The sequence below is a fragment of the Cherax quadricarinatus genome, chromosome 66, assembly GCF_038502225.1.
Source record: "Cherax quadricarinatus isolate ZL_2023a chromosome 66, ASM3850222v1, whole genome shotgun sequence".
Lineage (NCBI taxonomy): Eukaryota > Metazoa > Arthropoda > Malacostraca > Decapoda > Parastacidae > Cherax > Cherax quadricarinatus.
In genome coordinates, this window is record NC_091357.1 from 20,747,981 (window position 1) to 20,763,041 (window position 15,061).

General features: G+C 45.2%; 2 protein-coding genes across 2 annotated transcripts in view; both read left to right on the forward strand.

Moving 5' to 3' along the window:
* The first annotated feature begins 7,701 nt into the window (after nt 1-7,701).
* Nucleotides 7,702-9,913, forward strand: LOC128704187 (UDP-glucosyltransferase 2-like). Its single transcript, XM_053799248.2, has 2 exons — nt 7,702-8,446; nt 8,578-9,913. The coding sequence occupies exons 1-2, from the start codon at nt 7,842-7,844 to the stop codon at nt 9,560-9,562; spliced, it is 1,590 nt and encodes a 529-aa protein (XP_053655223.2). The 5' UTR covers nt 7,702-7,841; the 3' UTR covers nt 9,563-9,913.
* Nucleotides 9,914-12,495: 2,582 nt separating this feature from the next.
* MED23 (mediator complex subunit 23) overlaps nt 12,496-15,061 on the forward strand; it is a 57,088-nt gene continuing 54,522 nt past the window's right edge. Inside the window, exon 1 of the mRNA XM_070099211.1 lies at nt 12,496-12,653. Coding sequence (XP_069955312.1) covers nt 12,594-12,653 — 60 coding nt within the window. The 5' untranslated portion in view covers nt 12,496-12,593. The remainder of the gene's footprint in view (nt 12,654-15,061) is intronic.

Here is a 15,061-nt window from a genome sequence, read left to right on the forward strand (position 1 = left end):
TTTCTGACTACATGGCCAGTATCAAGGGCAGTACCATTCAGCCCGGACTTTTTATGTTCCCATCTGTTGTAGAAAGCTTCCAGGTTTTCTATGAAAGCAGCTTTGATGTTGACCTCTTTTAATACCCTTGTGATTTTAGTCCACAGATTTATCTCATTTGGGCATACCCAAAATCACTTCCCTGTTTTAATACTGCTTGTAGCTAGTTCTTGGATATCTGCACAAGGGGCGTGACACCAATTTCCACAGAAATGACAATTTATGCATGTGGAAGCCCGTTTGTTTGACTGACCACAGACTACACACAGCTTCATAATGATTTGAATGGTTTATTTACTGCAATTCTACTAGCAACCTCTTGAATATTCTATTAATAACCTGCTAGGTGGTGCACAACGAAACCGTTTGAAACCAGTCCAGGGTTCGGACCAGTCAAGGGTTCGGACCAGTCAAGGGTTCGGACCAGTCAAGGGTTCGGACCAGTCTATCTGATCTGATCAGTGGGTCACTTATTTAAACCATACTGGTCGGTGATTTGAGCTAACACATGAAGGATCTACTGGAAATTATCTACCCGAGTAATATGTGATTTGATTGATACAAAAGTATAACTTGCTGGAGATACTGTCCTGGGAGACAGAAATGGTGAAGCTGGAGGTGCTGTCCTGGGAGACAGAAATGGTGAAGCTGGAGATACTGTCCTGGGAGACAGTAATGGTGAAGCTGGAGGTGCTGTCCTGGGAGACAGAAATGGTGAAGCTGGAGATACTGTCCTGGGAGACAGAAATGGTGAAGCTGGAGATATTGTCCAGGGAGTCGGGAATTATACGCAGGAAGGAATACATATAAATGACCTCATAGGGGACAGGAGCCATAGTAGGGAAACAAGTGTAGTCAAAGATAAGATAAAACCAATATTGCAAACTAGAAATACCGCAGGAAATAGCAAACAAGAGGACTCCAATAGCAATAGTGAGGATAAATTACCAAAAACAACTGGTGGGAGCTCCATTGTTGGTGCTAGGGAGGATAGAAGTAAGACAGGGAAACATGCACCAACAGGGAATACAGTCACAGAAACCCAAGGCAAGCGGAAACCAAGCCTGTGCACATACTATGCACTTGGTATCTGCTGGCATGGGAAATCTGGAAAAACAGATGGGACATGCAACTATGACCACCCTAGAAAATGCCATGCCCATATGAAAACAGGAAAATGCAAACTCCCTTCCTGTAAGCTTTTTCACCCTGAAATGTGTACCTCTTCAGTACAGGAAAGACTGTGCTATAACTTAAATTGCCAGGCATACCATCTAAAGGGGACAAAAAGATACAAAACATCCAGGCCAGGGGAAAACCTGGGTAGCCACAGCCACTCAAGAGGGAGAGGTTTTTTAGTGCCAGGAAGGAAAAAAAACTGGCAGGAAATGGCAGAAATCGTACACCAAATCCAGTCATTCCTGGAGTGGAACCACAGTCGATGGCCTCCACTCCAAACCAACAGATACAGATACTAATGCCGGAAAAAAAATCCCCCCCCAGTACCAACAATACCACCAGTCCGATAACATTCTTCTTTGCAAATATACAGGGTCTAAAGCCAGCTACAAACAACAAAATACCTTTCATCCGTGGACTGCTTGCAGAGGCAAAGGCAATGTTCGCGGCTTTCACTGAGACCCACATAAAGGATCACTTGGACAACGAAGTATGGATCCCAGGTTACAACCTATACAGATGTGACAGAGTGAACAGGCAAAAGGGGGGGGTTGGCCTGTACATTGCAGAGTCACTTGTTTGCACAGAACTGCTTAATGCCTCAAATGACGTAGTGGAAGTTTTAGCAGTAAAGGTCGAGAACCAAAACCTAGTCATTGTGGTAGTCTACAAGCCTCCGGATGCAACATCCCAGCAATTCCAGGAACAGCTGTTAAAAATTGACCACTGTCTGGAAAATCTTCCAGCTCCTGCACCCAACATCTTGCTCCTGGGGGATTTCAACTTAAGGCACCTAAAATGGAGGAATATAGCAAATAATATTGTTGCAGAAATAACACCAGGAGGCAGCTCTGATGAAAACTCACACTCACACGAGCTTTTAAATCTCTGCACAAAATTCAATTTAAACCAGCAAATAATAGAGCCTACAAGACTGGAGAATACACTAGACCTCATCTTCACTAACAATGATGATCTGATAAGAAATGTCACCATATCAAAAACAATATACTCAGATCACAACATAATTGAGGTTCAGACATGTATGCATGGAGCCCCAGACCGACAAAATGAGACTAGTCATGAGGGAGCATTCACCAAATTCAACTTCAATAACAAAAACATAAAGTGGGACCAAGTAAACCAAGTCCTAACCGATATAAGCTGGGAAGATATACTAAGCAACACAGACCCAAACTTATGCCTAGAACAGATTAACTCGGTGGCACTCGATGTATGCACAAGGCTTATTCCTCTAAGAAAAAGGAGGAGTAGATGTAAAATAGAAAGAGACAGGCGCTCCCTTTACAGGCGACGGAAAAGAATAACAGAGCGGCTAAAAGAGGTCAATATATCTGAAATGCGCAGGGAGACACTGGTCAGAGAAATAGCAAGCATCGAACTTAAGCTAAAAGAATCCTTTAGGAGTCAGGAATCGCGGGAAGAACTAAAAGCCATAAATGAAATCGAAAGAAACCCAAAGTATTTCTTCTCCTATGCCAAATCAAAATCGAGAACAACGTCCAGTATTGGGCCCCTACTTAAACAAGATGGGTCCTACACAGATGACAGCAAGGAAATGAGTGAGCTACTCAAGTCCCAATATGACTCAGTTTTTAGCAAGCCGCTAACCAGACTGAGAGTCGAAGACCAAAATGAATTTTTTATGAGAGAGCCACAAAATTTGACTAACACAAGCCTATCCGATGTTATCCTGACGCCAAATGACTTCGAACAGGCGATAAATGACATGCCCATGCACTCTGCCCCAGGGCCAGACTCATGGAACTCTGTGTTCATCAAGAACTGCAAGAAGCCCCTATCACGAGCCTTTTCCATCCTATGGAGAGGGAGCATGGACACGGGGGTCGTCCCTCAGTTACTAAAAACAACAGACATAGCCCCACTCCACAAAGGGGGCAGTAAAGCAACAGCAAAGAACTACAGACCAATAGCACTAACATCCCATATCATAAAAATCTTTGAAAGGGTCCTAAGAAGCAAGATCACCACCCATCTAGAAACCCATCAGTTACACAACCCAGGGCAACATGGGTTTAGAACAGGTCGCTCCTGTCTGTCTCAACTACTGGATCACTACGACAAGGTCCTAAATGCACTAGAAGACAAAAAGAATGCAGATGTAATATATACAGCCTTTCAAAAGCCTTCGACAAGTGTGACCATGGCGTAATAGCGCACAAAATGCGCGCTAAAGGAATAACAGGAAAAGTCGGTCGATGGATCTATAATTTCCTCACTAACAGAACACAGAGAGTAGTCGTCAACAGAGTAAAGTCCGAGGCAGCTACGGTGACAAGCTCTGTCCCACAAGGCACAGTACTAGCTCCCATCTTGTTCCTCATCCTCATATCCGACATAGACAAGGATGTCAGCCACAGCACCGTGTCTTCCTTTGCAGATGACACCCGAATCTGCATGACAGTGTCTTCCATTGCAGACACTGCAAGGCTCCAGGCGGACATCAACCAAATCTTTCAGTGGGCTGCAGAAAACAATATGAAGTTCAACGATGAGAAATTTCAATTACTCAGATATGGTAAACATGAGGAAATTAAATCTTCATCAGAGTACAAAACAAATTCTGGCCACAAAATAGAGCGAAACACCAACGTCAAAGACCTAGGAGTGATTATGTCGGAGGATCTCACCTTCAAGGACCATAACATTGTATCAATCGCGTCTGCTAGAAAAATGACAGGATGGATAATGAGAACCTTCAAAACTAGGGAGGCCAAGCCCATGATGACACTCTTCAGGTCACTTGTTCTATCTAGGCTGGAATATTGCTGCACTCTAACAGCACCTTTCAAGGCAGGTGAAATTGCCGACCTAGAAAATGTACAGAGAACTTTCACGGCGCGCATAACGGAGATAAAACACCTCAATTACTGGGAGCGCTTGAGGTTTCTAAACCTGTATTCCCTGGAACGCAGGAGGGAGAGATACATGATTATATACACCTGGAAAATCCTAGAGGGACTAGTACCAAACTTGCACACGAAAATCACTCACTACGAAAGCAAAAGACTTGGCAGACGATGCACCATCCCCCCAATGAAAAGCAGGGGTGTCACTAGCACGTTAAGAGACCATACAATAAGTGTCAGGGGCCCGAGACTGTTCAACTGCCTCCCAGCACACATAAGGGGGATTACCAACAGACCCCTGGCAGTCTTCAAGCTGGCACTGGACAAGCACCTAAAGACAGTTCCTGATCAGCCGGGCTGTGGCTCGTACGTTGGTTTGCGTGCAGCCAGCAGCAACAGCCTGGTTGATCAGGCGCTGATCCACCAGGAGGCCTGGTCACAGACCGGGCCGCGGGGGCGTTGACCCCCGAAACTCTCTCCAGGTAAACTCCAGGTACTCCAGGCGTGTTGAAGAGCCGGTGACTGCTGGCACTCCTACAATGACGAACGGTCGAGCCTCCACCTTTGTTTATCAATCGCTGTATCTAGCTTCTCTATTTTTTTTTTCCGTCTCCACCACAATAAATGCTATATTATCACTATAGTTGACTGGTGCAAATTTTGGAGGAAGGGCGCTTTTTCTGGATAATGGGGGAGTCAGGATAATGGGGGAGTCAGGATGATGGGGGAATCAGGATGATGATGGAGCCAGGATGATGGGGGAGCCAGGATGATGGTGGAGCCAGGATAATGGGGAACCAAGATGATGGGGGAGCCAGGATGATGGGGAGCCAGGATGATGATGGAGCCAGGATGATGGGGAGCTAGGATGATGGTGGAGCCAGGATGATGGGGAGCCAGGATGATGGGGGAGCCAGGATGATGGTGGAGCCAGGATGATGGGGGAGCCAAGATGATGGGGGAGCCAGGATGATGGGGAGCCAGGATGATGATGGAGCCAGAATGATGGGGAGTCAGGATGATGGGGGACCCAGGATGATGGGGGAACCAAGATGATGGGGGAGCCAGGATGATGGGGGAGCCAGGATGATGATGGAGCCAGGATGATGGGGAACCAGGATGTTGGGGAGTCAGGATGATGGGGGAACCAGGATGATGGGGGAGCCAGGATGATGGGGAACCAGGATGATGGGGAGCCAGGATGATGGGGAGCCAGGATGATGATGGAGCCAGGATGATGGGGGAACCAGGATGATGGGAGAGCCAGGATGGTGGTGGAGCCAGGATGATGGGGAACCAGAATTATGGGGGAGCCAGGATGATGGGGAGCCAGGATGATGGGGAGTCAGGATGATGGGGGAGTCAGGATGATGGGGAAGCCAGGATGATGGGGGAGTCAGGATGATGGTGAAGCCAGGATGATGGTGGAGCCAGGATGATGATGGAGCCAGTTTGAAGGGGGAGCCAGGATGATGGGAGAGCCAGGATGGTGGTGGAGCCAGGATGATGGGGAACCAGAATTATGGGGGAGCCAGGATGATGGGGAGCCAGGATGATGGGGAGTCAGGATGATGGGGGAGTCAGGATGATGGGGGAGCCAGGATGATGGGGAGCCAGGATGATGGGGGAGTCAGGATGATGGGGGAGGTCAGGATCATGGGGGAGGTCAGGATGATGGGGAGGTCAGGTTGATGGGGGAGGTCAGGATGATGGGCGGAGGTCAGGATGATGGGGTAGGTCAGGATGATGGGGGAGGTCAGGATGATGGGGAGGTCAGGATGATGGGGAGGTCAGGATGATGGGGGAGGTCAGGATGATAGGGGAGGTCAGGATGATGGGGGGAGGTCAGGATGATGGGGGGGAGGTCAGGATGATGGGGGGAGGTCAGGAGGGATGTTATCACTTTGATAGTCCGTGTGTCTGATAGTGACCAGGAAAGTTGAGCAAATATTGTGGTACCTATACTTTGAGAGGTACCTGTGTCTTGAGAGGTACCTGTGTCTTGCGAGGTACCTGTGTCTTGCGAGGTACCTGTGTCTTGAGAGGTACCTCAGCCTTGAGAGGTACCTCAGCCTTGAGAGGTACCTCAGCCTTGAGAGGTACCTGTGCTCTGAGAGGTCCTTCAACCTTTAGAGGCACCTGCCCATATACTTGCACTTGCATTTCTACCTATACCATCACAGGTGCTTGTACCTGTGCTTACACCTACCTGTTAACTGCACCTGCATGATGTACCGACGAGTCTAGAAAGTGATTTACCAAGTCCTTTTTTGAATTCTTAGTTTTCTCTCTTTGTTTATATTCTTTGTGTTGTTTGTGTTTACCTTAGCAGTAGTCTTGGCTCAAGAATGTATTTATGTTATTATTATTATTATTATTATTATTATTATTATTATTATTATTATTATTATTATTATTATTATTATTATTATTATTATTATTAAAACGATGGCCGTCTACCACCGAGGCAGGGTAACCCGAGAAAGGAACACTTTCACCATCATTTACACTATCACTGTCTTGCCAGAGGCGCGCAAGTACGAAGGGATGTTTTAAACTAGTAGGGTTTATACGTCTCCTGGGGACCGGGAAGCAGTCAGGTTTGAAACGAGTAAGAAGCTTGTTTAAACCACCAGCAACCATTTAAAGAGTTTTACGGGTCATCCTGAGAGATGGTAATTGCCTGATCCACCATGAGGCCTGGTCTCAGACCGAGCCGCGGGGGCGTTGACCCCCGGAACTCTCTCCAGGTAAACTCCAGGTAAGTGACAGTAGCTGCAGCTCTGCTGAAAGGATAGTAACTGCAATTCTGCTGGAAGGATAGTGATTGCAGCTCTGCTGGAAGAATAGCGACTGCAGCTCTTCTGGAAGGATAGCGACTGCAGCTCTGCTGGAAAGAAACCTTTGAAGCTGTAGCAGCTGATGAACCTTTAATGGAATACTGGACGATATTCTTATTGTCGACACTACTGAAGTCTGCCAACTCAGGCTCATAAATTGCAACACTATGTATATAACCCATCCCGTGTGATAGAATATGACAGGGAAATATAGCTTTTGTTCCCACTGTGTAACTATTATATAGAAAAGTGTAGCAGCACACTGCTGGTGTGTCCAGTGTGTAACTATTCTATAAAATAGTGTAGCAACACGCTGCAGGTGTTCCCAAAGTACAACTGCCGTTATTTTTATTATATTAACAAAATGCGCCGCAGCAAGAGGAATGAGAGAACAGCCTTGACCTCAGCCAGCATCGTCATGCCAGCTATGGAGTGGGGAGGTGGGGGGAACTCCAATTGTGACCAACCCCACTTCCACCCTGTTTTCCCCCTTCCTCATAGCCACTTGTAAACCCCCCTCCCTCCCCACCTTCCACCTCATTGAGACGATGACAGAGAGCTTCCCTATAAATTTCTCTCACGATGTTATCAGTTTCATAAGAGTCGCTACACGGAGATTGAACATTTACTCGATATCTTTCCTGGTGGGCTCATCTCTACGAGGCTGATAAGACAAGGTCCACTGACGGAGCAGGAAAGCTGTATGTTAATTCCTCAAGTGGTGTTATTCTTCAGGTCTAAGTACTTGACCTGCTCACCCAAGCGACGTACTTCACTTTGATATATAAACGCCACATGCGGTGGTTGATACTCAATCGTGTATACACTTCCTTCTTGCTGGTAAACTTGAAAGCTGTTAAAGCATCAGTAAGGAACTTTCAAGACTGGAAATATGAAACTGTTAGTGTGGTTGGCAGTGTTGATGGGTGTGAGTGAAGGGTCCCGGGTGCTGATGGTGCTGCCGCTGGGTTCTTCGTCTCACAAGAACATAATAATACCGTTGGCCGAGGCTCTGGGTAGTCGTGGACATCAGGTGATCGTTGCTTCACTTCACGCCAGTCCTGCTAACTCTTCCCGCTCCTACACCGACCTGGTAGCCTCCGACGCCTGGGAGACCATCCGTAAAGTGACGGGCGACTTCAATGTCTTCAAGATGCGAGAAGCTAACGGTGGGAAAGACGTGAACTCCGAAGTAATGAAGAAAGTGCTACGTAATCTGCCAGAGTATTGTGACGCCTTTCTGCGTGACCCTGGAGTGCAGACCGCCTGGACCAGCAAGCCAGACCTGATCCTCCTGCCGGCGTTCATGAACGAGTGTGGGCTGGCACTAGTTCATAAGTTCAAGGCGCCCTTCATCTATGTCACCACCTCGGGTCTCACCCCTTGGACAGCAGACCTTATGGGCAACCCGGAAAACCCTTCCTACATACCCAACCAGTACCTCACCTACGGTGCCCACATGAGCCTTTGGCAACGCACAGTCAACACCCTCGTCAGGTGAGTTGTGGGTCTCCCTTGCTGTGGAAGGGAATTGTCTCTGGCACTGTGGGTGTAATACACGTGGCACTATACACACCATAACACTAAACCATCAACAAACACTAACTTCTCTTCTCTTATTCCTACAGAATCGCTGGTCCGTATCTGAGGAAACAATTGGTGATGAACAGACTGGATGGAGTGGTGCAGAGGTTCCTGGGAGACCCAACAGTGTCACTGTCTGAGGTGGAGAAGAACGTGTCACTGGTCTTAGTCAACTCTCACTATTCTCTGGGGCACCCACGCCCCCTGCTACCCAACGTGGTGGAGGTGGGTGGTATGCACTGCCGCCCAGGCCGCCCCCTGCAGGACGCCCAACTTCGACATTTCCTGGACTCTTCTACCGTACCTGTGGTGCTCTTTAGTCTGGGCTCATCAATCCGCAGCGAACAACTTCCTCCTCGGGTGTTGCACTCACTGATGGCTGCCTTCCGTCGTCTTCCCTACCGAGTATTATGGAAGTGGGGGGGCGGTGCCCTTTCGGACCTTCCAGCTAATGTAATGACCCGCCCCTGGCTGCCACAGCAAGACGTGTTGGCACACAAACGGGTACGCGCCTTTTTCACCCACGGAGGATTGCTGTCACTTCAGGAGGCTGTCTACCACAATGTTCCACTGGTAGGACTGCCCATCATGAGTGACCAACACCTCAACGTTCGTCAGGCTGTGGCCTCAGGTGTGGCCGTCGAACTCAGTCTGGATAGCCTGACGGAGGAGGGAGTGTACCAGGCTATTAGGAGCGTGGTGGAGGAGAAACAATACAGACAGAGAGTGATGGAGAGGTCACAGCTTCTGCGTCACCAACAATCTCCACCACTGGACACAGCTGTCTACTGGGCTGAACATGTGCTACGTTATGGCGGTGGTCAACACCTGCGGTCTGCAGCAGTTGACATGCCACTCTACCAATACCTGCTACTCGATGTTGCTGCTTTTCTACTGACACTCACTGTTCTGCTGCTGCTGCTGCTTCGTTCAATCTTGACAGCACTCAAACGCTTGTTTGTGCGCGTTCTCAAGAACACTGTTACAAAAGCCCTTACAACTCTCAGAACACATGTTAAGTTACAATAAGACACTGACTACAGCTGAGAGAGAGATCTGAACCCAGAGAGAAAAACGTATCTGTTAGCATTTGCATTAGTCTGATCTCTGTGATAGCTAATTATGTTTAGGTTCAGGTTTTTCTCTGTCTGTGAACTTTCTGATAATGTTCGATAGCTTCTATTATTGCTGTGATAGATCTTAAAAAGTACAATTACTACCATTACAATCATCTCCAATATTCACTTCTCATCTCACACAATCATTTCATGTTTCTTCATTTATATATGAAAATTTTTTTATGAGTTCAGTGTAATTCCCATTTGTATTTTATTACCACAAATATATTTTTTATACTTTCTCAATAAAGATCATTTTGAATATGTGTATTTTTATTGTAGCTATTCCCATGACACCATTTATGTGCTTGTATGTGTTAATGCTTCATTTCCAGTTTACAAGCATTATCTCCTAGTCCACAGCGGGATTCGAACCTGCACACTCTGCATGTAAGCTCAGACACGACACATGTTTTAGCGCCCTCTTCTCTCTCAAGATTTGGTCGGGGCGCCGTGTATAAGATCAGTAAGCCAAGGAAAAGTCTGTTTTTGTTGACTCAGGTGCAGCCATGGGGGTGTCGGGCTCTGCTGGGGTTTAGGCAAGAGTGTCCACTTGATAATGTTAACAATAATAATAATCTTTATTTCTACAAGTATATACAGGCCATAGATGACATCAATGACATATTACCGTGCAGAAAGTCCCCTGTTATGCTGAGCATTTCCCGAAAATTAGGTCAATTTTGTCCCCCAGGATGCGACCTACACCAGTCCACCAGATGATAGGTGAACAATGACAGCAGGTGTAAGATGACTAACACCCAGGTACCTATTTTATTGTTAGGTGAACATGGACAGCAGGCATCTAAAGGAAACACGTCCTCATGTTTCCACCCGTACCGGGGATCGAACCACAGACCTCAGGGTGTAAGCTGAGTGAGCTGCCATTTTGATGCACTTTTCTCTATCACGAGAAAACTTTGATTTTTCTTTATAACTCCCTCCTGATATTTGGGCAGCAAAAGGTACCTAATGAATGAAAGGTACTTAATGAATGAAAGGTACCTAATGAATGAGGCTACAGAAAGGTACCTAATGAATGAAGCTACAGAAAGGTACCTAGTGAATGAAGCTACAGAAAGGTACCTAATAATGAAGCTACAGAAAGGTACCTAGTGAATGAAGCTACAGAAAGGTACCTAGTGAACGAAGCTACAGAAAGGTACCTAGTGAATGAAGCTACAGAAAGGTACCTAGTGAATGAAGCTACAGAAAGGTACCTAGTAATGAAGCTACAGAAAGGTACCTAGTGAATGAATATACAGAAAGGTACCTAGTAATGAAGCTACAGAAAGGTACCTAGTGAATGAAGATACAGAAAGGCACCTAGTGAATGAAGCTACAGAAAGGCACCTAGTGAATGAAGCTACAGAAAGGCACCTAGTGAATGAAGCTACAGAAAGGTTCCTAGTGAATGAAGCTACAGAAAGGTACCTAGTGAATGAAGCTACAGAAAGATACCTAGTGAATGAAGCTACAGAAAGATACCTAGTGAATGAAGCTACAGAAAGGTACCTAGTGAATGAATATACAGAAGGGTACCTAGTAATGAAGCTACAGAAAGGTACCTAGTGAATGAAGCTACAGAAAGGCACCTAGTGAATGAAGCTACAGAAAGGTACCTAGTAATGAAGCTACAGAAAGGTACCTAGTGAATGAAGATACAGAAAGGTACCTAGTAATGCAGCTACAGAAAGGTACCTAGTGAATGAAGCTACAGAAAGGTACCTAGTGAATGAAGCTACAGAAAGGCCCCTAGTGAATGAAGCTACAGAAAGGTACCTAGTGAATGAAGCTACAGAAAGGTACCTAGTGAATGAAGCTACAGAAAGGTACCTAGTAATGAAGCTACAGAAAGGTACCTAGTGAATGAATATACATAAAGGTACCTAGTAATGAAGCTACAGAAAGGTACCTAGTAATGAAGCTACAGAAAGGTACCTAGTGAATGAAGCTACAGAAAGGTATCTAGTGAATGAAGCTACAGAAAGGTACCTAGTGAATGAAGCTACAGAAAGGTACCTAGTGAATGAAGCTACAGAAAGGTATCTAGTGAATGAAGCTACAGAAAGGTACCTAGTGAATGAAGCTACAGACTTCCTTCCTTACTTCCTTACCTACTTCCTTACTTATTCATTTCCTTACTTACTTAGTTCCTTACATACTTCCTTACTTAATTCCCTACATACTTCCTTCCTTCCTTACTTATTACCTTACTTACTTTCTTACTTATTTCCTTACCTACTTCCTTTGTTACTTACTCCCTTACTTACTTACTTCCTTACTTACTCACTTACTTACGTCCTTACTTACTTCCTTACTTACGTCCTTACTTACTTCCTTACTTACGTCCTTACTTACTTCCTTACTTACGTCCTTACTTACTTCCTTACTTACGTCCTTACTTACTTCCTTACTTACGTCCTTACTTACTTCCTTACTTACTTCCTTACACAAATAACCCGCACATAAAAGACAGAAGCCCACGACGACGTTTCGGTCCGACTTGGACCATTAACTTTGTTAATGGTCCAAGTCGGACCTAAACGTCGTCGTGGGCTTCTGTCTTTTATGTGCGGGTTATTTGTGTATCGTTCCAGTCACGGTATTGTGCCTTTTTGTTATTTACTCCCTTACTTACTTCCTGACTCAATTACTTCCTTACATACTTCCTTCCTTCCTTATTACCTTACTTCCTTTTTTACTTACTCCCTTACTTAATTCCTGACTCAATTACTTCCTTACATACTTCCTTCCTTCCTTATTACCTTACTTCCTTTTTTACTTACTCCCTTACTTACTTCCTTCCTTCTTTACTTACTTACTTGAATAAGGGTTCACAGAGCCATAAGTTTTAGCGGCCCTTAACAACAACAACAACAACAACATCATCTTGATTCACTTGAAGGAAGATGAGGCAGAATGTCTTTTAAATTATTATAATGGAGGACTCAGCGCTCATGACCGAGGGCCGCATCAATGAGGTTCTGGCCGACATTTTGGTAAGAAAAATTGTATTGGGTCGGCTTTTTCAGTTTGATTCTATACCCTTTTTTGTGTGTGTGTGGCTGATGCTTGTGTGAACTTTTGGTATTTGGGGGGTTTTAAGCCTTTCTAGGCGAGGCGCTGTATGGCCCTTGTGGGTTTAGCGCTTAGTTTTGATTATAATGATGATTAGCCTTTCTAGGGGGAGGCGCTGTATGGCCCTTGTGGGTTTAGCGCTTAGTTTTGATTATAATGATGATTAGCCTTTCTAGGGGGAGGCGCTGTATGGCCCTTTTGGGTTTAGCGCTTAGTTTTGATTATAATGATGATTAGCCTTTCTAGGGGGAGGTTGCTGTATGGCCTTTTTGGGTTTAGCGCTTTGTTTTGATTATAATAATATAAATACCTTTTCTAGGGAGGCGCCTAGATGCAGATGATGGTATCTTCATCCAAGGGATTGGAGCTACCCTCCTTTTCCTTGGATGAGACGTGATTGCCTCCCATCACCCAGACGCTGTATGACCCCTATGGGTTTAGCACTTTTCAATAATAGTTATAATGGGATTATTAACCTCTCAAAGGATGTTATTTTTTGGTAGTGAGAGGCTCTTGATCCAAGGAATTGACTCTATCTCTCCTTCCTTGGGTCAACTCACATTACGTCTTAATCTCCCAGACACAATATGACCCTTACCGGTTTAGTTCTCCCTTGTAAATAGAATAATTAGATTATTTCTTATTGTTAACGATACATATACAGCACTGACAAGTTGATGAATTAAACGCATATTCATCACCTAGGTATCTTTCTGTTGATATTTTTCGATCAGGCGGTGCAACATCCGCAAATGAAAAGCAGGGGAGCCACGAGTACAATAAGAGACAACACAATAAATGTCAAGGGACCCAAGATTGTTCAACTGCCTCCCAGCATACATAAGGGGGGATTACCAATAGACCCCTGGCTGTCTTCAAGAAGGTGCTGTACAGGCACCGAAAGTCAGTACCTGACCAGGCGGGCTGTGGTTTGTATGTTGGTTTATATTCGGCCAGCAGTAACAGCCTGGTTGGTCAGGCCTTGATCCACCACGAGGCCTGGTAAAGCACTGAGCCGTGGGGGACAGTGACTCCCTGGAACATCCTCCAGGTATTCTCCAGCTAATAAAGAGATTAATCAGAGACAGCAGAAGATGAGATAATGAGTCCCTCAGTTTTGAAGGTATCCACTACCCTTGTCTTGATGACACTGAAGCATAGGCAAGAAGATGGACACTTATATGCCAAAGTGAGATAACATGCAGCAGTTATCTCAGGCTAACCTCAGGCTCAGCTCTTGGGCATGACCTACTTCCACTAGTGGGACCTGTCCGCTAGTGACAATTAGAATAATCATTCAAGCTGATGCCATTAGACATATTACTCACTCTAATTCCAGACAGCAACTCTTTACCCTATTCAAAGATCTGAATCTTTTAGATGTGCAAAGTGTCCATACATGCTATGGTGCACATTATGTAAGGGCATACCTCACTAATATGGAGGGTTAAGTTCTACACCAGTGCTGTAAAGCAAAAATTGCCTTAACCCTTAAACTGTCCAAACAGATCTATGTTCACATGCATAGTGCTCCAAAAGTAGATCTACGATTTTTACATACAGTGGTCCCTCGTTTTTCGTAGTTAATCCATTCCTGAAGTTGCTACTATTATTGAAATCTACGATTTTTGAATCAATTTTCCCCATAAGAAATAATGTAAATACAATTAATCCGTTCCTGATTCCCAGAAGTATTAAAACAAAAAAATTTTTTACATGAAATATAGATGTAGTACATAAACAATACAATGGGAAATGATGAGTGAAACATTAACAGCATAACACTTACCTTTATTGGAGATTCTTCTTAGTGTATGGGAGACTGGAGGAGGAGAGAGAGTGGATTGTTTATAGTTTGGAAGGGGAATCCCCTTCCATCAACACCTCAGGTACCAATTGCTTTTCTGGGGTTGCTTCTCTTCTCTGTTTCTTAATGCCACTAGGACCACCTTGAGAGTCACTGGAGTCCTGTCTCTCAAAATAACTGTGGAGAGAGCTCTGTTTCTGGCGTCTCGGTACATGTTGCCAACATGGCTTGAAACAACCTTGTCAGGGTGATGTTTCTCTATAAAGCATTCCATCTTACCCCACATAGCAAAAATCTCTAATTTCTGAAGAAGGCACCTTCTTCCATCTCTCTTCCTCCTCCTCTGCAGCAAGATTCTGAGCTGCGATCTGTTGCTGTTCCTGCTGAAGCTCTTGCAGCTCCTCAGTGGTGAGCTCTTCTTTACCACAGGCTTGGCACTAGGAGCTTTCTTTGAAGCCATGGTAGCTTATTTAGTACTTGCAAGCACTAAAATGAGTGGAATATTATGAAATATTTCGTAGG